The sequence below is a fragment of the Scomber scombrus genome, chromosome 20, assembly GCF_963691925.1.
Source record: "Scomber scombrus chromosome 20, fScoSco1.1, whole genome shotgun sequence".
In the NCBI taxonomy this organism is placed as follows: Eukaryota; Metazoa; Chordata; class Actinopteri; order Scombriformes; family Scombridae; genus Scomber; species Scomber scombrus.
Window position 1 is genome coordinate 5,018,665 of NC_084989.1, and position 22,436 is coordinate 5,041,100.

Consider the following 22,436-nt stretch of genomic DNA (forward strand, 5'->3'; position numbering starts at 1 on the left):
GGAAACAACAGGCAAGAGAAGAATACACGCTTCTATTTCATTGCCATCACTCTTTCAATAATCTAACAATAGTAATAATAATAATAATTTGGGACTCTTATCATGAGGGGAGTTGTCGTTTCATTTATTTTATCCTCTGTTTCCTCCCACAGCTAATGAGGATGGCACATACCCACACAAGAAGCCAAAGCCCTATGCCCAGAGATGTTTCCAATCCAAAAAAACACTAGGCTTTGACCTGGAACCGCTGCGCCACTCTTGCAACATCAAAGTGTGTATATACTGTATATAAGTACAGCCTGAGTACTGCAATTACTCCCTCAAGCTTCTGGCTTTTGCAAAGAAAACACATTAGCGCCCCTGCAAAAATCCTCTTGTTTTCTTTCCACATGCACACTTCTCCATGTGAGATATTAGCCTGCACTGTGCCAACGTGAATGCACACATATAAGACCTTGATGGCCTCCAGGATGTGAAACGAAACGACCGTCTTGCTATGCAGTTAAAAGTTGGCCTTGTTTGACTTATCTTTGTGTTGAATAGTTCTCAGGGGATTCCTTTGGTTGTGGCACAGATTGTGGATTGTGCACTCGGTTACATTATGGTAAAAATATAATAGGATGCAGATCATTTTTAAAAATTGCTTGCAGCAGCTGCAAATAACACAGATTATACTATAGTGATGAACTATAATAGGAAATATCCAGTAACAGAGTACAGAGATCTCTTTGTGACACTCTTCTGCCTATGCACTTGTATTAAACCACTGTATTCATGATGTTTTAAGGGCTTCGCTAGGCGAGTTAAGAGCTGAGAGAGACACTATTTTGCAGAATATCTCACTTCAAATCACCTGTAGAACAAGAGCAAGATTTTCCATTGTCTGCACACTCTGCCTTTTTTTTTTCTTTCTCTTCCTGGGTGATTTTTACTCTGATCTCATTAGCGTTCAATTTTCTAAGTTTGCAACTAATTCCCCAGTTTCCCAGAGACTATTTGACTCAAGAAGCGCACTCTTGTCTATGGCTCTTTGGCAAATGGTGCACTGGGAATAGGTAGATAGGAAATGTTATTTATGGCTGATAGCTGCAGGCAGGTTTAACGTCTGTCAGCTCTGTTATAGTCACCTTTTTTGCACTCCTGTCTCACCCTGTTATGTTATATTGTCATCTTATGTTATTCACTTTAATAAAAAGAAACACACCGAAGGTTATTATTGACGACGTATGTTACAAAACACCCTTAGCAAAGCAGATACACTGCTGTCTGTTTCAATAAGGGGTTCTCTGCAGCTTCTGTAGAGGAAATAAATTGAAACTGGAAACTTTGCTGTGGTGTGTGCTTTTATTTTGTATCATAAGAGCAAACTGTATGAATGGAGTCAGGTAGATGTTCGTTCATGTGTATGTAGGGTTTTAAATGATTGTTAATTTGTGGATATATTTTTTTAAAGAGCAGAAGGCCTTAAAACTACTAAATAAGAAACAGCTGTTCTTTCAAAAGAAAAATAATGAATTCATAAATAATAAGCTCTTTATGGTGTCTAATATGATTATCGTCATACCCCAAAACATGCACATTTTTAGCCCTTGAATTTCAATGCAAGTCATTAAAATCACAAAGCTTACACCTGTCACTTTCCTCCATGCACCAACAGGGTGCGCCTTCACACAAACAGCCTGTGATGCAAATAGACAACACAGAAGTAATGTGATTCAATTACTGTGCATAAGTTCACAGAATATTCCGAAATAATGTAAACTTGCATTTTTATGCTCGAGGCTCATTTCAGTGCTCTTGTAGTCTGGGTGTTTTCTTTGGAAGGCTTGCAGTGTTCCTGGATCATCAGACCCATAAATCATTCATGAACCTGCCTGGATGGTGAAACTCCTGCTGTGATTGTCTGATTGAGCTCGGCTCACAAGAGGAGGTGGAGCATCTTTATACCATGATTATCCTACTAAATGTGATTATGTTACTTGAATAAAATATGAAAAATAAAATAAGAAGAAATAGTCCAGCACTGATGGTGTGCAATATATAAAATATACTACTTGCACATTTTAGGGAGTTATTTAACCAAAAGTAAAATTAACTGTTACAGATCTTGCAGGGGATCCCCTAGAACTCCGTCAAAGACCCGTAGGTGTCCGCGGACTCTAGGTTGAGGAGCAATGTACCGCGAGGTGTTGAACCGGGAGGGGGCCGGCGGGGCTCTGGACGCCGTCTGTCAGCTCCTGCAGACGGGTGAGGTGGGAGCGACAGACCAGCGTCTGCTGGGTTAAAGACCACATCTACGCCAAGCTCAATGAAAATACACCGATTAAAACCGGAACTCAATTCACTCAGCCTTCACAATAAAACACCCAAAGACTTGACAACATGGATTAAAGCTTTTATGTGTATTCAAATGATATTTTAATTTAGTCACTTGATAACATCTAGAGACAATAACTTCAAAACGAGGATTTATTATACTCAGTGACACTGGAACTTTAACAGTTATAGGGGATAGAGAGTTTGAAAATGTCTTCTCATCTAAGTTGTAAACACATTTTAAATCACTGTAAATGTGTGTATTAACTCACATATGTCAACTAACTATGTGCTGTAAAGTGCTTTTGGACATTGCAACCCACCGAGCATGTATAAAGTGGTAGTTTGGGAAGTTTATAACGGAAACAAAGGATATCAATATTATTGGTGAGATATATACATTTGATAAAGACTTCATGCTTTCATTGAATTTAAATATGTGGATCAGTAGCAGAAATAGTAATAAACTAGTAGATGTGATTCTTAGCTTTCACTTTGCTGCACTGCTTTCAGCTCGAATCAATGAGACAAAACATGCAAGTCAGGTTAGTCGATTACAGGCTTTACTTTGAAAGCGGTGACCGGATATGGCGTGTGTTGGCGCGCGTTGCTTGACAATTGCACAGAGGCGGGGGATTGCGAACAGAGCCAGTGACTGAGCAGACTGGAGGTCTACTGCGGACTCAGCCGGAGCAGCCGATACAGAAATAGGTGGGAAAAGTTGTTGCTAACTAGCTCTCGGAGTGGTCACGGAGGACGGAGAGACGTTACTGGAGTTTTTAAAGGTTAGTGTGTTTTAATTTGTGTGGGGGGGGGGGGGGGGGGGGGGGGCTTCTCCGTAGTGTGGTCAGCGACAGGCTATTGGTTTGTGTCGGGAGTTACTTTGTTGCTATGCACGCTGTTGCAGAGCGGAGGGTTCGTATCAGAGAGTGAACCTGCACTGCTTCTTTTTTTAATGTCCGAGCCTCTGAAAATTAGCACGAAAAATGTCTTCTAAACACTGACATTATATTCTTAGGTGTTCTAAATGTTCTCCCAGCTTGGTAATTAATCATTCCACGTGATAGCATCAGGCTGAGAGGCATATGTTGAGGCTATTTTCTCGCAGTGTGTTTTGGCTGCTTGTACCCGCTCAAGGGGGCTGCTTTCTCGGGCACGCACGCACGTCCCTGCCCTGCCCTTCCCTCGCTCCTGGCGATAGTAAGTGATGTCGTGGTAGAGCCTCTTTGTTATGAATGCACATGGATTAAACTCCTTTGTGTTGTATTCCTGCGGTCTGTGTAGGACTGGAAGGGACCCTGCCCCCCACCTATGCTTCCCCCCTTTTCCTCCCTCACCACCGTCCCACCCGCCCCAAGCATGCTCTGGCCCCTCCGTCCCCACAATTTATACACCGTCGGCATCTTGTTTTTAAGGGGTTTCTTGTGGGGTTTTTTTTTTTAACAGAGCACAGTTAGAAAAGAACAGTGTTTTCATGCAGTGCATATCTCCATATGCAGCAAATAACCCGCATGGATGGATTGAAATGCAGCAACAGCAGCAGCAGCACATGTTGGAGTGGATGCTGCTCGGCCACATCTGTTTTGAATGAAGCTCAGGGACAAAGGCAGTCCGAGTCTCGGGGTGTTTTGCTGCTTCAGTGGCTGGTCTGCAGATGTATGCAGACTGAAAAGCACAGGTCGTGATCTCGGTGTTGATTCGCTGCCAGCAACACTCCCAGATCGACTTCTGTGTTTTCGGATGATCGTCCATACATGACAAATCCACAAGTGTGTTTATTTAACTTTAAGGCACTGATTTACATGTTGCTTTCTGTTATACAGCAGAGGTATTTTAGTTAAAAGCTATGTGGACAGAGCGATCAAACATTTTCCCATAACCAAAATTGATGTGATTTAAAGATTTTTCTCAATGAACACATCTGGCCAGATTTTTGTCATAAGTGGTTGTTTTTCCCATCTACTGGTGAATCAGATTAGCTTCCCAAGACACAATAATGACAACAACATAAACAAGATCTTCAAAGTCATGCAGGAAAATAGGAAAGAAGGAAGTTCAAAGAAGTCTGCAGATCAGATCAATTCCCAAATAGATAATAGGAAAAAGGAGAGCGGGGCTTTCGTCCAGATGGACAGACACAGTAGTTCTCGGGTGTGCTGAGCTGTGCCAACCTGTTTCTAACCATGAGCTGTTTCCTCAGAGTCTCCACAGAGCAACAAGTTGGCTGAAGCGCTCCTCTGAGACTTCACTTTCCTCTGACACCACGCTGTGACAGCGATTCATTTGCAGCCAGATTTACTCTCTCGAGGGGGGCGAGTGTGTAGAAATAAGGAGACGCCACAGCGGTTCGAACACAGAGAGGAGTTGTAACTCTTGTTTTTGCTGCATTGTGTCGGAGGAGTCGGTTTTAATTTACGGTTAACAGTAAGTTTCTGTCGGGGTGACTCAGCCGTGGGGCCCCTGCCAAGGTGAGTGGTGTCATGCTTGATCTCCAGCCAGCTTGTCTGGTTTTTGAGGTTTCCCCTGGTTTTGATATGCCCCCGAAGAGACTGCTCCAGTCTCTCCACATTTTGATCTGTTAAATTCATACGCTTGCTTTCTTTTTCCCCCGGAATTGACAACTCTTTGACACAGGCTGTGAAATGTGTTTTTTCTCATACTGGTGTATATTTGGGAGCTTTTATCTTTTAGGATAAGTGACTACAAAGTCAGATGCTGGTGGTATGAAGAGGACAGTGGCCGGTAATCCGACAGATAAAGTTATCTTCGGACAAACTTAACAGCGTGGCATTCTCACACTCCGGCCTGCACTGTGGTGTCACTCACACATTTATCTTTTATCTGAGGACACGGTAGCTACGCACACAACAAAAAAAATAAGGAGTGACCTCGACCTCCTTGCGCTGAGTTCGTCAAGGCGACGGGGTTGAGCAACGTCACCGATAGCGTTACCGTTATCATGTGCGTGACTTGAATCTCTGACAGACTCCCTGACTACATCCTTGGCACCCTCTGTTGATGGTGTGAAGTGTAGATAGCGTCTGTGTGTGTGTGTGTGTGACAGGAAGGGGGTTACATGAGGATTTGTGTCTGACTGGCAGCACACTCACATTCTAACACACGGACAAATTTAAACAGACAACAACTGTTCCTTTTGAGAGACAGTCATTCATAAAGGTTGGGACATGCGTGTGTGTGTGCTGACATCATGGCTGAAGCTTTATACCGGGGCAGGCCCAGACCAAACTGCTGTCAACCATGCACTAAAAGCCCAGGTATTACATAACTGTGTGTGTGTGTGTGTGTGAGTGTGTGCGTTTCATGGTGTTGAAACATATAAAACAGAAAACTACTTAAACCCATTATGAACAAGTAGCCGGTCTCTTAGGGGCCTCGCACATCGGGTCATGCTGCTCTCACCTCTGTAAATCTATTCTGGGTGCTTAGCTGTCAGTCCGAGCTTCAGACTGTGTGTGCGTGTGCATATTCTTTTACATAAGGACAGTCCCCTTATAGATGCAGCTAGATGTTCTCACGCCTCGCTAAAAGCACCTGCTCCCCAGCCCTGCACTTCAATAGGATGTCAGTCCGCAGTGGCTGCTATTTCAGGGATGGAGAAGTAGAATTTGATATGAGCCGGAGCGGCAGCTCGGTGGTAGCTCTTCTGCTTCTGGGAGTGCCCCGGCATTTATTTAGGTTAACCGACGACGGGATACTCTCTGACAGACGGATCAATGACAGGCCTCATCCCCAAAACACACGAGCCCAGCTGTTGTCTCTGACTCACATGCTGAGTGTATATCATAAGATTGTTTCTATTCATAGCTTTTTAAAGGTTTCTGGCTGCGCTCTGTATTAATGAGTAATGATTGCCAAACTGCACAGCGGGACTCTATGAAACTACACTAACTTTATTTTTGGAATGCAGTCTCTGGGGGAACCTAAGCTCCAGGGACTCATTGTAGTCATCGGATCGCATGCAGGATCAGTGTGTGGGGTCGTGTTGTCATCACCTTTAGAGCCGCAGAGGGCGATCAGGTTACCAGGCTGGATATCCTTAGAGATTGTATCAGCTACCAGCAATCAATGTTGACTGTCTGTTGTGGTTTCTGATCATCAGAGGGAGGAGTTGCCCCGCTGTGTTTTTTACTCGACTCACCAATAATGAACGTCTGTATGGTAGTAGATCATGTGATAATGGGAGTGTGTCACAGCAGTAGTACTTAGTGGTTTTTGGTAATCGGGTGAGTAGTAAAGGTGAGGGTAGGCTGGGAGGTTCATGACATGGAATGAGTGTATGTTTGTGTACGTTCATGTGCCTGAGCTTGCTAAAGGTCTCGCGCCTTAAATATAAAGCTCATGACATTTAGCTTGACAGAAGAAAAAAATAACTTCCTCTGTCTGTCTTATCTCCCACAGCCCAGCAGTTCAGCCAGTCAGACATGAGGAGCCCTCCAGGCCTGGGTCGCTGAGCAGCCGAGGTCAGAGTTCAAACACTTGTTCCGGCAGTCATGGCTGATAGAGAGGGGGTGCCCATCGCCCCGGGCCACGTCTACATCGAGGTGGAGTATGACTACGAGTACAAGGCCAAAGACAAGATGGTGTCCATCCGGCAGGGAGAGTGCTACATGCTGGTGAAGAAGACCAACGAGGATTGGTGGCAGGTGAAAAAGGAGGAGGGCACCAAGGCCTTTTATGTACCGGCGCAGTACGTCAGGGAGGTGCGTCGGGCCCTCATGCCTCCCCAGAAGCCTATGTTGAGGGCCAAGCCCACTGTTTTGGATATCTGCCGGGCATCCAATGAGAACCTCAACAGGCCACAGCCGGAAATGTCCAGCTTTGGGCGCCCGTCGCCCTCCTCCACCCCGTCGCCATCTTCCGACCGGGTCACGCCGCCGGCTCTGCCCAAGGATGCTAACCAGAACGTGGGGAGCCCCCGCCACTGCAAGGTGGTAGCTGAACTGGTGCTCCTTCACAACAACAACAACCATCACCTCGCCAACAATTCCACGTTGCCTCGGACGCGGGCCGACTCGCCTCCGCTCAAAGTCGGGAACAACCACAACAAAAGTCCGGACTGTGTCAAGACCTCTCCGCCGGGCGACCTGCCAGGAGACGGGCTTAACAAGATCCGCAACGACTCGGAGTCTGGGGACGAGCTGAGCAGCAGTTCAACGGAACACATGCAGGTAAGAAAGCTGTTACTTTACTCTGTTTGGAAATGTTGTCCTTTCACAATCTGCTTCATTCAACGCATTTGTGAGCCTTGCTGTTGTGCGTTCTTTGGTCATTTAACAGAATAATCTATGAACTGGAAAAACTTCTGTTGGTTTGAATCGGGTGTCTTCTAGACAAGAAATATGTGACTCTCATGAGAACTATGGTTTTCTTCTTCTTTCCTATCAGATTTAGTCATACTTGGTGCTGAGATATAACATGTTTTTAATTTATTCATTCATCAGCCTCTACAAAGCTCATTTGCCATATTGGGGCGAAAGCAGCAGCAGTTGCATGTGTTTATTACCAAAGGCTCTACTGTTGCCCTTGATCCGTAATGTGTCTGGCTTGTACAGATGTGTGTATTTCGGGGAGGGGGGGGTGCGGCTGTTGCATTTGGGTCATTGAAGACTAAATGGTGTGTTCACAACTCAATTGTTAAATGGAGGGTTCGTAATTGTCTACAAGAGTCTACAAGAACACAATAGAAGAAAATGCCGAACACAATAAACTGATTACGTAGGTGTGACTTTTGTGTTTGTCTTTAAAACTTTCTGATGTCCTTGTGTTACCAGGATGTGAGCAAATGTGTTATTACACCGAGAAGTAACACTTTGAGGCAGATTATCTCTACTTTGGGGTTGGGTATTTGTATGGAGTACTTAAGCCCTACGCAGGGACCCAAAGGCCTTGTGCAAGGATCCAAACACCATGATGCCCCCTGACAGAAACATAAAATTCTGTCCTTCCGCCTGCCCCTCTGGTCCCTAGATTGATAACTCTGACCTCCTCCCACCTCCATGATATCTATCTCCTCAACCAGAGCCAGGAGAACGGAAGAATGGAAGGAAGGCTGCAGGAACTGGGACTTATCCTCCCTCATCTGCAGCTGAGGTAGATCAAAGTAGGAAAAAAGGAGTAGAAATCCAGACGGCACTGCCTCTGTGAGCCATTTTTTTTGGGGGGAGCGGGGGTAGTGGCTGTAACCAGGCAGGGTCAGCTTGTTTTGAAGGCTCCAAAAAATGCTGCTCCCGTTCTTTGTTCCACGAGCCGCTGCAGCCTCCTCCGCCGTGGAACTAAACAAAGAGAGACGGGCTTGAATAGAAAGTAGGTCATATCTGCCGAGGATCAGTCTGTAGCCCCCCAGTCGCCCCGCCGTGGGGACCACTGTGCGAGGGCAGCCCGTGTGAGTGTGAACGCCATGTGTGATGTGCCATTTGAAGGAAAAGGAAAGTGAGAATGGAAGCACACTAACACAGTTTACAACTTCAGACCCCCTGCCCCTCCACTCACAAGACAGCTCAACGGCCTGCGGTTCAGAATCGACATACCTCAGTATGCCCCTAAGGTGAGAAAACGGTTGTTTTCTGTGTTGCTGCCTGCCTACACCAACCTTTTTTTTGAATTAATTTCACGCTTGTCAAATCACACAAGCCAAAATAAACACACATTTCACTCTTAGCCATTTACATTTGCATGGGCAGCTCTTTTGGAGTGTCAGGCCACAGTAGGGCTGGCAGGGCGGATAAGAAACAGACAAGCAGACAGGATTCAGCCGGGACCACTCCCCCACCCCCGTGAAGCTCAGAGCTGTCTGCGGTGACCCGGGCAGGTGGAACCCTCTCCCTCACTCTTTGTGGCTTTTGTGGTCTTGTGTTAGTTGTTCCTGCCTGGCCTGTTGCCAGGAGAGCGAATGACCCCCGCAGAAAACCCCGATTCTTTCAACTCCTTTGCTCCTTCCACTGCTTCCTGTCAGAGAGAGCGAGAGAGAGAGAGACAGAGAGAGAGAAACACAGAGAGAAACACAGAGAGAGGATCATTTTGTATCAATGCTGTTTTGTATGAATTGGCTTTGGTGAGCTATGAGTGTTTACTAGAGCCTTACAGATACAGACTTTTTGATATTTGACATTTTTAAGAATTCTAACGTATTGGCAGGTATTTGTTTTATACCTGCAATTTGGTGATTTAATAGTTGTGACCAGGATACATTTTAGAGTTAAAAAGTTGTCAAAATCATTACACTGATAGCAAATATAACAGTATTAGTGTAATATCAGTAGCAATTAGGCAGAAAACACAGGTTAACATCATTGCAGGCTTTAAAAGCTAGTCTGGTCTCAAAGTTAACCAACTCTAAACCAGAGTGGAATGGAAATAGGGAGAATTCAGATGGAAAAGGAGAGCAAATCAACATGATTGCCACTTCAGTGCTCTCAAATCTAACTGGTGCCATGGATACACCATTCCAACTTTATCTCTCTTAATTCAGATACCTCAATTTAGTGTATCTGCTGATTGAGATTGTATTCAGATTGTCTGTCATGTCAGAAAATGATCTCAGACATACAATACATCCTCCTAAAAACAGAATAAAACATACTGCATAATTAAGTTAGGCAGAGTACAATACATGGTACAAGTGCATACAAAGCAGTATAGTGGTTATCTAAGGGTACATTGTGTCATTTTTTTGTTTAAAATGTTTATGAGAGTGGGAATGAAGGAGTTGGTACATGTTTTTTTGTTTTCTTTTTTTTTTTGTCCAAGGGGACTTTAAGACTGATACTGATACTGATGCCTCTTACTCCAAACATCAAATCTGTGCACCATGCTGAAAATCTGAGTTTGTGACTTTATTAATGTAACTGATAAAGCACTGACTTTTATACTAACACTGAGGAAGAAACTGCTTAGAATATGGATTTGACGTATCTGCTGGAAATTGGTGTTTTTCTGTTGTGCCGTAGTGTTTTTCATAAGTTAGGGTATGTATATTGATGAAAATCCATCAATAATAAAACATCCATAGTAAATAAAAAGCAGGAACCACTAGCACTTACTGAACTAATCAAAGAAAGAAGGGGTGTCATGTTGCTATTTACTTTTATTTGCCCCCTCAAAAACAATCCAGCTTCAGTTTGCCCTCTACAAACACACAGCTCCTTCTCTCCTTTACACATTCATTCTGTAAAAGAGAAGAAGGAGTCGCCGGATGAATGAACGAGGTGGATGGATGGATCTGTTAGAAGGATTTGTCGCTGACATGCCTCCGCTCGAGTGCCAGCTGGCCACCTCTAATTGATTAGATTTGATCTCCGGGTGACGATTAACGCCTCCGTGTCTCTCCATGTTTCTCCACGTGTAATTTGCTTATCTTTGGGGGCTCTGGCAGCAGCGGAGGCTCGACGGTCCACCACCACCACAACTCCGCCTCCCCAGCACCCGTGTGGGCTCATTGAGTCTGTGGTCTGAGCCCCCCCCCCCCCCCTCTCTTCTCTAAAAGCACAGCTCCTATGCTCTTAAGGGATTGGCAAAATAAACCTCTTTTCCTCACTTCTCAAGAACCTGGCTGGTAGTATAGAGTGTTTATTTTCTTAAAAGAATGTGGCAAACCATACGAGTTCAAGCCTGTTTTCTCACGTAAACAGAGTGGGTTTCTCTCCGGCTGAGCTGCTTTTAAGAAGCTGCCTCGTGGCCTGTTTTTAAAATGACCACACAGACTGTATATCACCACCAAAAAATGCTATTTTGACTCGGACTACTTTTCCTCATATCTTCTGAAGAATTGCAAAAGCAGAGACTGTACCTTTACGATGGGAAATCGCCTCCTTTTTCTTTCCAAAGAACTGTGATTTAATGGGTGGATGGAAGCTGCTCTGCGGGATATTGTGAGACGCCAGATTGTTTTCTTTCTCTTAAGATGTGTCACAGAGAGAAAAAGAAAGGAAAGATGATGCGGTGGCCCCCCCCGGATGTGTTTGTGTCTGTGGCTTCGCACGGCGGAGCCAGCGGGTCGCTTAGCGCTCACTCGCTCACTGTCTGATGTCCAACCTTGAGAGCCTCCACCCACCACCCTTCTCGGATACAGTCTCACACAATCATACCCCAAACAAGGTGTCAACCACCTCTGGGCCGTCCCCTCCCTTCCTCTCCTCCTTCTATCCCAGTTCTGACACATTTAGCTGTTAAGTAGACCACTCACATAATATAAGCAGTAATGCTCTGAGATTACAAGCTGGATTAGTCACTCCCACTAAAATTAGACGTCTTCTTGGTAACTCGCATCATCTGTAACAGAAATCTCCTCGAAAGTCTGCTTTAAGGATGCTTGTAGCCACGATGAGATAACCGGCTTGTAACCATACGGATTCTCAAAGGACTTAAAAACAAAAAGGAAACAGCTGAGCGGAGGCCAGAGTCTGTCTTGTCTTTTGCCTGCTGTGTGGTCTTCTTACTGGCTGGCAGCGCCTGGGGGGGGAGGAAGATAGCGGAAGGGGGGGAGGGAGGGAAGGTTGTGGGTGTAGCGAGACAGGGACAAAGTGCAAGGGCCTGATCCGTAGCCCCCTTGTGAGACAGCAGAGATCCAGGAGGCCCAGACAGATATGTTTTCATGTTTGGGTGAATGTGGAGATTGGTGGTAGCCCGCGAACCGTAAACCCTCTGAATAGCCGCCTCCACCTCCTCCTCCTCCTCTTCGGCGAGATGAATGACTTGACAAGAGCAACGTTACAAGGTCACCATTAAAGATGGAGGAGAGCATTAAAACTGAATGTCATGAATGTCTGAGCGTCTGTTGTGAGATGTGTTTGAATGTAGATGGATTGTTCAGCTGTTGTTGTTTTTGTTCCCTTTTTTTCCTCCTCTACGAATGAAACAAGAGCACGCGTGTACACTCTTTGGCTAGGTTCCCCCAAGCTGTGTGTTTGCCGACTTGTGCAACGAGATCACAGACTGAGGAATAGACTGATACGCCGGGGCAGGTCGAAAACATATGCACACACCTAGAAAAGGTCTGACGTGCTATTTCAGCACAGTGAATTGGATCATTATTGTCCAATGACGCATGTTTTCTCTCCCACGTGAAGCAGAATGTGTGTATTGTTCATGTAAAGGACAGCAAGAAAGCCTTCCTCTTGCACTCGAGGGGTCCTGGGAAGCTCTTCAGTCTACTGTACAGAACCGAGCTGCGCCTAAACATCCCAACGCCACAATAACCTGCTAATTGCATGTTTTGCTAAATGGATTCTTTTGCCCCGTGGACTCTAAAATTCGACCGAGCTGCATTGTACTCTTTACAGCCAAGTTTCCAAATAACTCCACATCTTTTGAAGTTCAAGATGCGTGCCCCTTATTACATAATAAGAACGTAGCCTTATTACATACCAGCGAGTACGAGGGAGAGCACCGTCGTTAAGTGTGACCATCTCCTGTCTGTTGTGCCCTGTAATCTGGAGCTGTGCCGAGAGTCTTACTCCCCGGACTGGCTTGAAAAGGAGGCCCCTGCTTGTTTTCCAGCACATACTTAACATTCCTGCCTCAGTGCCTACACACACACACACACACACACTCACTCATACAGTGAGGCAACAGGCAATCTAAGTCAATGAAAGTCTGCTTTTCCCCCCTCAAAAGTGAAGCATTGGACCTTTCAGTAATCTAATATTAAACTGAAGCTGATAGTTCATCCACTGTGTGTTCATGTGAGAGTCTGTCTCTCTGTTTTTCTGCACACACACACACACACACACACACACACACACACCCACCCGCCTGCATTCTTTCTACTTCTCTCTTTCCTCCGTCTGGACCTTTTTTAGTTTCTCTTCTACTTTTCTCTCTCGCTATGTCTCCCCTGCTTCCTCTTCTGCCGGCAGCCTCGTATTCCCCTCCGCTCACCTGCCTCTCCCTTCAACCTTTGTACTGAGTGATGTTGTCAGATGTGGTCTCAGTGAAGGGCAGGACAACAATGAGTAAACTCAAGAGCTCCTGGTGTGCACTCAAACCTGTGACCACCATTAGTCCCCCCCCCCCCTCGCATCCATCCTGATCCGTGCCTCGGATACAACAGGAGGATTAAACTCACACAAGCCCCCAGGGGCTCAAGCCTTCAAGACGACCACAAGAGCTGATGTTGACAAATCAGGCTCGGGGTTAAGGAGAATCATGTCTGTTTAGTAAGGTGTAGGATTTCCCCATTTTAATTCTTTCCACATGATGGGAGCTGAAAGGTTGGACAAGATATGGGTAGTTTACTTTCATTCCATTACTATAGTAAATGTTAAGCTTTAAAATGCAGTTTTCTAACACCAGTTATTTTGGATTGTTCAGTGTTTACATCAGGATTAAATTCTTGGCAGACAGTGAAAAACTCGTACTAAACGGATCATCATTTGACGCCTCGACTCTCTGTGAAAACACATCTCAATGAAATCGTTCAAGCTGTGATGCTGCTTAGGGCAGGTCACATTGCACTTTGTCACTGCTGATTATACCCTCTAAATTATGCCCTTCAGACGAAGTACTTGTTGGATCATCATCTAAAAACCCCTCCTCCACCTTTTCGATTATGGAATTGTGGGCTGCATCCCATATTAAAAGAAGTAAACCCACTTTAAATAGTGATTGGCCAGGTGTGCAGAGGTTAGAAAGTGCAGGATTTACTCAGACCCCGAGTGTGGTCAGACAACCTAGTTAGCTTCAGACATACCCATCAACAAGTTATAATTAATAATAATGAACTTTATTTGAATGGGGCCATCGTCTACAAGAAGCTTTACAGTGTAAAAAGAACACATAGGAACCATGAACGTGTTAATAGAAACTACCATAAGAACAATCACACCATCAATAAAGCAGTAAATAAAATAAAGCAAGAAAACATAAATAAAATAATTTTAAAAAACCCAATAAAACAAATGGTAAGGGAAAGGAAAGATAGAAGGATCACAGGACTACAAAAGTGAAGAGATAGATTTCTCCTTCCGAATCTTGTCTAGAAGGTTGTTCCAATATCTGGGGGCCCTGATGGTAAACGCTTTAGTAAGTAGGTAAGTTTGTGTGTTTTTTCGGTTGAGTTTAGCTTGATGGAGAAAAAATTCATATTAATCCCATTCATGGCAAAGTCTCTGAGAGTAGATGCATTTATTTAGTGTCACAGTTGACACATCGGCCCTCCCAAGAGGAAGCTATCGCATTAAACGTGTGACACATAAGTCTATGCAGAATGAGAGGTAGTGTCAGAAGAGCTTTCCCCCCTTTTTATCCATTTTTGCTGTCACGCCGAGGGTACATTACCCACTGCATGACCTGCAGGTAGTCACCGTGTCACCCGTAAATTTGGCCTGGACAATGAGTCAAACGTTCATAGATCTTCCCCAAAATTGTCCAAGGTTAAAAACTGGCTGAAAAACACTGTCACGACTTATCAGCATCTGTGGAGCTCTACCGAGATACGATAATCAATGTGAACTATTTACCAACTCAGCTACAGTAGACCCGACTGCAGGAGCATCCATGTAAGGATGTCTGAAGTGACAGAAGAGAGAGTTTGTGCCTCAATCCTTCGCTCTCCGTCTACCCTGCTCGTTGTAGCTCTCTCCACTCCGGCGTCCATAACGTGACTCTGCATGTCAGGCTCCGATGCGGCGTGGCATTTATTCACAGAGCGGATGACGGGGATACATCACCTATTTAATTTGCTCACTCCCGCTCTACCCCCCTCTCTTCTTCTCACTTCATCGCTCACTGTGGTTTTATTCAGCCCCACTCCTGTCTTTTATTGCACCTCTCTCTCTCTTTTTCTCTCTGGGCCCTGGCTCGTGGTGGACTGGGACAGCATGTACCCAGAGAAGGTAAGAACCCGGCAGTTGCTCTGCTTTTGACAGCACCGTGATTTGTTTTACCCCGTACAGTTTCCTCCTCCTGGATCTGTCCTCAGCTCTCAACCAGCAACAACTCAATATCTTTCATATCCGGACCCGAAAGGCCTTATTGATGTTTGTTCATTAGTGTAGTGCATCTTAGAAAAGGCAGATACACAGTGGCACATTGCTGTCTGGCACATTTGTGGTTTCAATGTATTTTCTCTTTAAATCCCTGTCTGCCTTCTGATATTTAGACTTGAAACATTCAGACTGACAGCACCAACAGTTGTGTGCACTCATGTGTTTGATATAGTGTCGGGCAAGTGTGGGTGTTCTTGTGTGGGATGTATTTAGCAAGTATCTTGACCACCCCCTCGCCCCCTTGCTGTGTTATCCACAGAGGTCTGTGTTTGCATACAAGTGATGATGCTCAAGGCACGGGGCTAGCAGCGCAACAGTTACATAACTGATGCTCGCTGTGTCCAGAGCCTTTTAAACAGCTGCTAGTCATTTCCCCCCCTCAGGGCCTCCTGCTTTGGATGAGCGGACAGGTCAAGCTATGCTTACATTCAACTCTCTGAGGACAGCAATCACAGTCTGGAAAACTACTTTCCTGTAGTATGCCTTTTACAAACCTGTCTGTGTTAGATGCATGTGGCTATTAGCACATGACGGTGAAGTCATTTAGATATCGCGTTCCAGCTATAAAAGCGTTCTTGGCCACAGCCGCATTATGTCGTGTTCCCCCCCGTTTCCGATTTCTCTTATTACCTTCGAGTCCACCTTAGGGGATCAGAGTCAGCAGAGCACTGAGGTGGAACGCTGTCGCTCCCCACAGTGCTTTGCTTTGCCTCTCTTTCTTCTCGCCCACACTGATGTTTTGCTCACATAGGGACTTTAAGCAATTTGAAAGTAACATCAAATCCTGAGTTTCAAGATCAAGGTTCCTCTCATGATGTCTATCCAAGAACTGCTGTCTTTTGTTTTCATCTTTTCCTACCAAAATTACTGAATTACACACAAGTAATGTCATTTAAGGATGTTGCATATAAAGTCAGCCTGTTGTCTAGCAAATGAGTCTCCTTTTGGAAGAAATCAGAACTGTAACTGAGTTCAGCACGCAGGAAAACCTGATCTTATTTATCCATGTGTTGCGGCTGCTCTTTTACTTGTTGCACTTGTCTTTTTGGATGACAGTTTGCGATCACATGTAGTGTAACAACAACACAACACATTACTGGAGATAAATAGAAAATATTTGTGGTCTTCTCTGCTCTCGTTGCCTATCTCAGGAGAGGTACTGCTGTCGGTTGCCAGCGTGTGGGAGGACTGGTGGAAGTATTGGAGTGTAGGCGTCTTTGAGTATCAAGGGGCACGTATTGTCTCTGTCATATGCCATTGCTATCATTAATTACCCGCCGCGGCTGCCAAAGAGACAGAGGATGGACTGCCAATCGATCAGTGCTGGTCTTGCCAAAGAGATCGCTTGCTGTGAACGGAGATTGGAATTGGTGTGTCACCATCTATCAGATCGAAGTAGCAGCTGTTGGGCCTTTTTTTAGCGTTTTAAGGGTTGTGGAAACATGTAGAGGACTTAGAAATGTTTGGTTTGATGTGTGTTTGACATATATTTGTTTTACTTTTGGGTGCATCATTATGTTTTATTGTCAGTTTGGGTTTTGTAGGTCATTTGCAAGCTGGTGCGGCTGAATTGAGGCGCCAGAATCTGTGTTTTTTGTCCTCAGAACTTTCCACCAGCAGCTGTCACTAAACAGAGATGCTACAGTGAAAAACAAAGGGGGCACAGAGAGAGCGCACACTATACCACTGTGGATCAGTCTGGAGCCTTCTGCCAGCTTTACAGCCCTGTACCCAAACAGTCATTTCAAACAGCAAATCCAATTTTAACACAGTGCCAACACGCGTCCTGTAATTGTGCTCGGATGGGCTTTGGGCTCACCAGGGGGTCTTCCAGGCCAGCTCTGGCTTTTTGGAGATACAGTAAATGTCTCTTTACAGTTCCTCAAAGCTGACCAGAAATAGCTCACCAATAATAACAGAGATACTGAGGCCGATGAGAGTCCTCTCTGGCACACAGAGAACACTCCCAAGGCCAGCAGCTATTTAGTGCCCTTGTGTTTGATTGGCAGAGAGGCACTCCCACTGTCCATTATTGAAATGGATATGCCAGCAGTAACGGATGTGTCTTCATGCTCTGCTAGCTTTCGCAACACCATTGGCTGGTTTGATCTGCTCTTTGTAGAGTTGATTGACAGCTTGTTGATTATCCTGTCATGGAGGGATTACAGAATTTTAGTCAAAAATGTATAGAAAGGACAATAAAATGAGGAACTGGAGGGAACAGATGTTGTAAAATGTTGTCTAATGTTTAGTTTGGTAAATCCCATGGTAGTAAAACAATATGCTCATATATCTCTCCACTGTTGCCTTTTTAAGCATGATATCTTTTTTCCCTCCTCCCATTCGTGATGGACCTTGGTCAGGTCAGGTCATTATCTAGGCTGAAAAGAAGTAAAACAAACATGTGTGCTCGGGAGTGTTGGTGCAAGTCTTGTGCTCTGCTTTCTGTTGACACTTAGTTCCCTTTTTCACTTATTTTGCAGCGTCATAATAGTTCTTGAGTTCCATAGAAACAGATGCTGGAAGAAAAACCAGAAACAACGCAAATGTTACAGAATTTAGTGGTGACACTCAATTGAAATATGCCATCACAGCTCATTTTAGGCTTGTTAATAAGAAAATTTGAGACAGGTCTGGGATTGGATACATCCATTTTACATAATTTGCTACTAAGGACAAACAGAAAAGAAACGCTGAATGAAAAATGTATTGGGAGATTACACTTAATACTACACAATTAATACCATGATTATCAAATAATTGGCTAAGCCCTTTTCACTTTTTTTACAGTTTCTCTCTGTTTTGTCTCCGAGGGGGACCAGACAGTAATTGTTTCCCGCTGATAGATGTTACACTTACTAAATCCATCTCACTAATGTTTCCACAGTGAAGGGACATCAGATATAGCTGAGCTCATTTGACCCCGGCCCTGCTAACCATCTGCTCAGACAAACATACCTCATTGACGCTTGTTTACATCGTTTCCCTTCTTTTCCTTGTTAGAAATGCGTAGATGCCACCATCTGTAGGTCTAGTTTGTGTTTCCTGAGAGGGTGCTGACCTCATTCCATTGGTGACCATTTAGATTCTAGCAGCAGGTCAGGTGGGTAACAATGCTAATTTTACTTTGACCAATTGTAGATTAAATTGAGATCATTTTTTAAAACCATTAACTGATGAAAACATAATTCATAAAGAAAATGATTGCTAGATGCAACCCCATGCATTATAAAGGTCAGCCGTCTGACTACAGTGGTTTAACTTCCCTCTTTTGTACTTTCTGTATGAGAGTCTATTGTCTGGGTGCATCAGTGAATAAACCTGTGCCTAATTTGTATCGAACATAAAAGTGTTGTTTTTCTTTTTTACGGTGAGCTGACTGACACTAAAACATTGTTGTGTATGGATTAAACCACAGAGACAGACCAGGGCCAGAGTGCCATAATCATCTAAAAAGTGTTATAGGCTTCACTGGGTAAGCTTCGTGCACCAGCAACTGTGGGACAGAGGGGCTTACAGGTCAGCGTGAGCCTGGACAGACTGCCCCCACCCTCTATCCACACACACATACACATACTAGAATGCAATCTTCTTACATTTCTGGATTAAGGGGTTGTGTACAGTACATTCCTGGGTTAAACCCCTCCGTTCCCCCCCAAAACTCATGTTCATCCCACACACCAACATGTTCCAACGTTTCTCATCTATTTGAACAATGTGTTTACGTGTTATGTTCTGTTGGTCTTGACCCTCAATGTGTTTAGGAAGGGGGGGGGCATAAACCCATTCTATTCAGCACCAAGCACGCCATCCTGTAGATTCCCAAAAACTGTTAGGGGGAATCGAGGGGAAATGGCTGCTTAGTTCCATGTCTCAGTTGTTGCTATTCACACATTCTTTGTACTTTGACAGTCCCTTGACAAGAACCCCCTGGTGGTAATTGAAAGGAAAGTAATCTGTCTTTCTTAGGGGTTAGTTGTTTTGTTGCTGCTTTGTGGTCTGAGCCTGATCCCCTCCCAATGGCTAGTAGATAGGTCTGGACTTAGATGGCCGGCTCCACTTAAGACCTGGTCCCTGGTCAGCAAATATCCGGATTTGTTAAACTTAGATGCCAACTAATCTCTTATTAAATGTTTTACCTCATTCCTTTTTTATTAGTCAAGAGCTGGGAGAGACCCATCTGCGTTGTCGCTAACATTGTGGTCCTTTAGAGGTTGTAGTGCTACAGTGCAGATACTGATGTCATATGAAACTAGATATAAGGCATCCATTGGTACCAATCATGTCATGGTATGTTGTCAGGAAGGGGGATAAATAATGCGTAAAGTTAGGCTAAATTTAGGCAAGGGAAAAAACTGGCATGGACATTTTCAAATGTGTCCCTTGACATCTGACCTGGATATAACTGAATGAATATGGGATTTATTGGTACCCACCGGTCTATCCTTTATAGACATGGTAAATGGACTGTACTTACATAGCGCTTTTCTATTCTTCTGACCACTGAAAGCGCATTTACACTCCAGACATGACCACTTTATGCTAATTTCATGCAGTTTATAGGGAAAAAAACATGCAGTTTGTTACATTAAATCTAAATGTGTTATTTTCCCCTATTCTAAAAATTGTGTTAGAATATTTCTGCATACGCGGGTGCCTAAACAGTCTTGGAATTGCATGACTTGTGTATGACTGGAAAGCTGAGACTGTGGATTCAATGAGCCAAATTGTATTCATGTGTGATGATGTTAGTCCCCATAGTAGCTGGATAGTAAAATAAGCTATAGCAGTAAATTGCATGTGTCAGATACATTTAGTATAATTTCACACATCATCCACTACACAGTCCTGGGTTTCTACCTTTTCAGCCAACAAATAATGTTGTCATTTGAGCCATATGTGCTCACAAATGTCTGTAAGGTAAACCTATTAAAATTTGAGAAAGGATCTGAAAGTATTCAACTTTCAATAAGCGGATTCGATGCTTGATTTGAATGTGATTAAATGCCATGGAACCCCATCCCTAGTTGTCGGTCTGCCAGACAATCCCCAGGCCCTATTGATCTGAAATGAGTGGGTGTTTGCAACCATGGTGACATATTTAAATCAGACGGCAGCCACTCCAGTGCTTATTCGGTCGTGGTGCTTGTGGCTGTGTTTAGCATGCTCTGTTTGAGATGATGTTAGGGGTCAAAGAGAAGAAAGCCTCTTCACATCGAGATCCTTCAATTATGGAATGATTAAGAGGGATCAAAATGAGGAATCATTATTTTCATTAAAGTAGTAACACTCAGGGAAATTTGCTGTGTGAATAGATTTGAATAATGAATATCTGAGGGATACATAAATAAATACAGTTAAAAGCCGGTATTTGCAATTCATTTCGTCACCCTCAATGTTCCTCAACATAGACAAACAAGAGTCTCTTAGATAACGTCACAGAACATTGTGTAGGCTCGTGTTACGTCAATTGTTTTTAATAATTTCTGATATTTTTGTCTGCCCGTTTTGCATCTTAGATGGCTCTGTATACTACAACACACCTGGTTCTTGCGTGTGATTTCTATGTAAAAGAAACACCCTGATGAAGGTCAGGTGCTGAAACACAATATTCTTCCAGTCAGCTTGTGTGTTCACATGCCGTTGAGCTATTGTGGATTTAAATTGCTTCATTGTTCAGTTGGGAGTTTTCTAATAAGCACATTCTTTAGATTTTGGGTATCAATGCAACAAAAATGTTAAGCTTTTTGATCAGAAGTTTTTCACCAAAAGGTATTCCTTCTTTCTTTGTTTTTAAGTGCACAAGATTGGACCTTTTGACTTTGTTATTTTATCGAAGAAACACATATTTTCTGACAACATTGTTCATCTTTTGTGCAGATGATGCAACCAGGGTTTCATGTGCATCTATTCCTTTTGAAGTGCTCCAACTGTCAGTCACCTGACATTGCCAGTGCAGAAAATGAACAAGACTCTTATTTCCAAAGACCTTGTCCCCTGAAGTCATTTCTCCTAACTCTTTATTACCCAACATATTCTTCTTTTGGCCTCTACAAAACTAAGGTTTCAAAATCCTTAGCTCAAATCCTGGCTGCACTTCTGTATCCCTGTCCTGAACAGGAAATGGGACTAAGTCTCATCTCGGCTCCTCTGAACCACCCCTGTGCCCATTCGGGCCCCGATCCAATGTCTTTTTGTTACTCTGAACGAACCTGCTGACCCAGTTCACTACTCCCATCCAACTTTAGCAGCAGTGCCAGTGCTCCAAGTCCCTGTCAGCATCACTCAGCGGGAGAGGACCACCTCATGGCTCAAGGTTACCGAGTGGCCCAGTTCCCTGCCCTGCCCGGTACACATTCTTGTCAATGGACCTGCTGCTTTGGCGGACAGACTTGCCTTTTTACGTGCCATCGCTAGCTGGACGAAACAATAGTGCCATTCTCGCTTATGTGGCAACACATGCCCGGTGGAAATTGAATTGCTTTCTACAGAAGCAGCTCTGTGACGATCAATTACCCAACCAAGACCCTTTTATGGGTCACTCAGAGGACGGAGGGGAATAAGGGTGTGTCTGCTTTGCAGATTTTAGAGCCTGGGAAAGTGAGGCTGTGTTGTGATAGAGATGAGGAAGTGGCTGTTTGATTGATTATTTTACCTGAATCTTATGCCTTGTTCTAGAAAAATGAAAACATACAGTATTTTGAATTGTATTTTTCTAGCCAATAAGCTCTGAGATTAATGAGCTCTCATTGAATTAGGTAGTGTTACTCAGCAGAAGGTGTCAGATTGGTAAGAATATGTTGGTGTGTATATCAGTTGGTGGCAGTAAGTGCAGAGTTCGGTATGTGGTAATGTTTTCAGTTTGACATGCAGGCCGGGGGCCAGCTGATGATGCAGTTCATTTTTCTAAAGACCCCTAAGCATGTGACTGGGCAGTATAGATGACAAGGCAGCCCTCTCTCTGGTAGGGACTGTACACAACAATGGTTTTACAGTGGCCGGCCCGCTACTGGAACTTTTCTCTGGATGGATACAGAGAGGGGAGGGAGGCACGGAGGGGGGAGGGCCGGCTGGCTCGGCAGTCTCTGGGTAGTGGGCCGAGTGACCCATGACCCA

The 22,436-nt window shown here is 44.3% G+C and overlaps 1 protein-coding gene across 6 annotated transcripts in view; it reads left to right on the forward strand.

The window, feature by feature from the left end:
* Positions 1-2,975: 2,975 nt before the first annotated feature.
* The window catches only part of arhgap12b (Rho GTPase activating protein 12b), a 56,726-nt gene continuing 37,265 nt past the window's right edge, over positions 2,976-22,436 (forward strand). For all 6 annotated transcript variants that reach the window (XM_062441123.1, XM_062441124.1, XM_062441125.1 and 3 more), the window contains exons 1-2: positions 2,976-3,101; positions 6,736-7,505. In XM_062441123.1, coding sequence (XP_062297107.1) covers positions 6,828-7,505 — 678 coding nt within the window. In that variant the 5' untranslated portion in view covers positions 2,976-3,101; positions 6,736-6,827. The remainder of the gene's footprint in view (positions 3,102-6,735; positions 7,506-22,436) is intronic.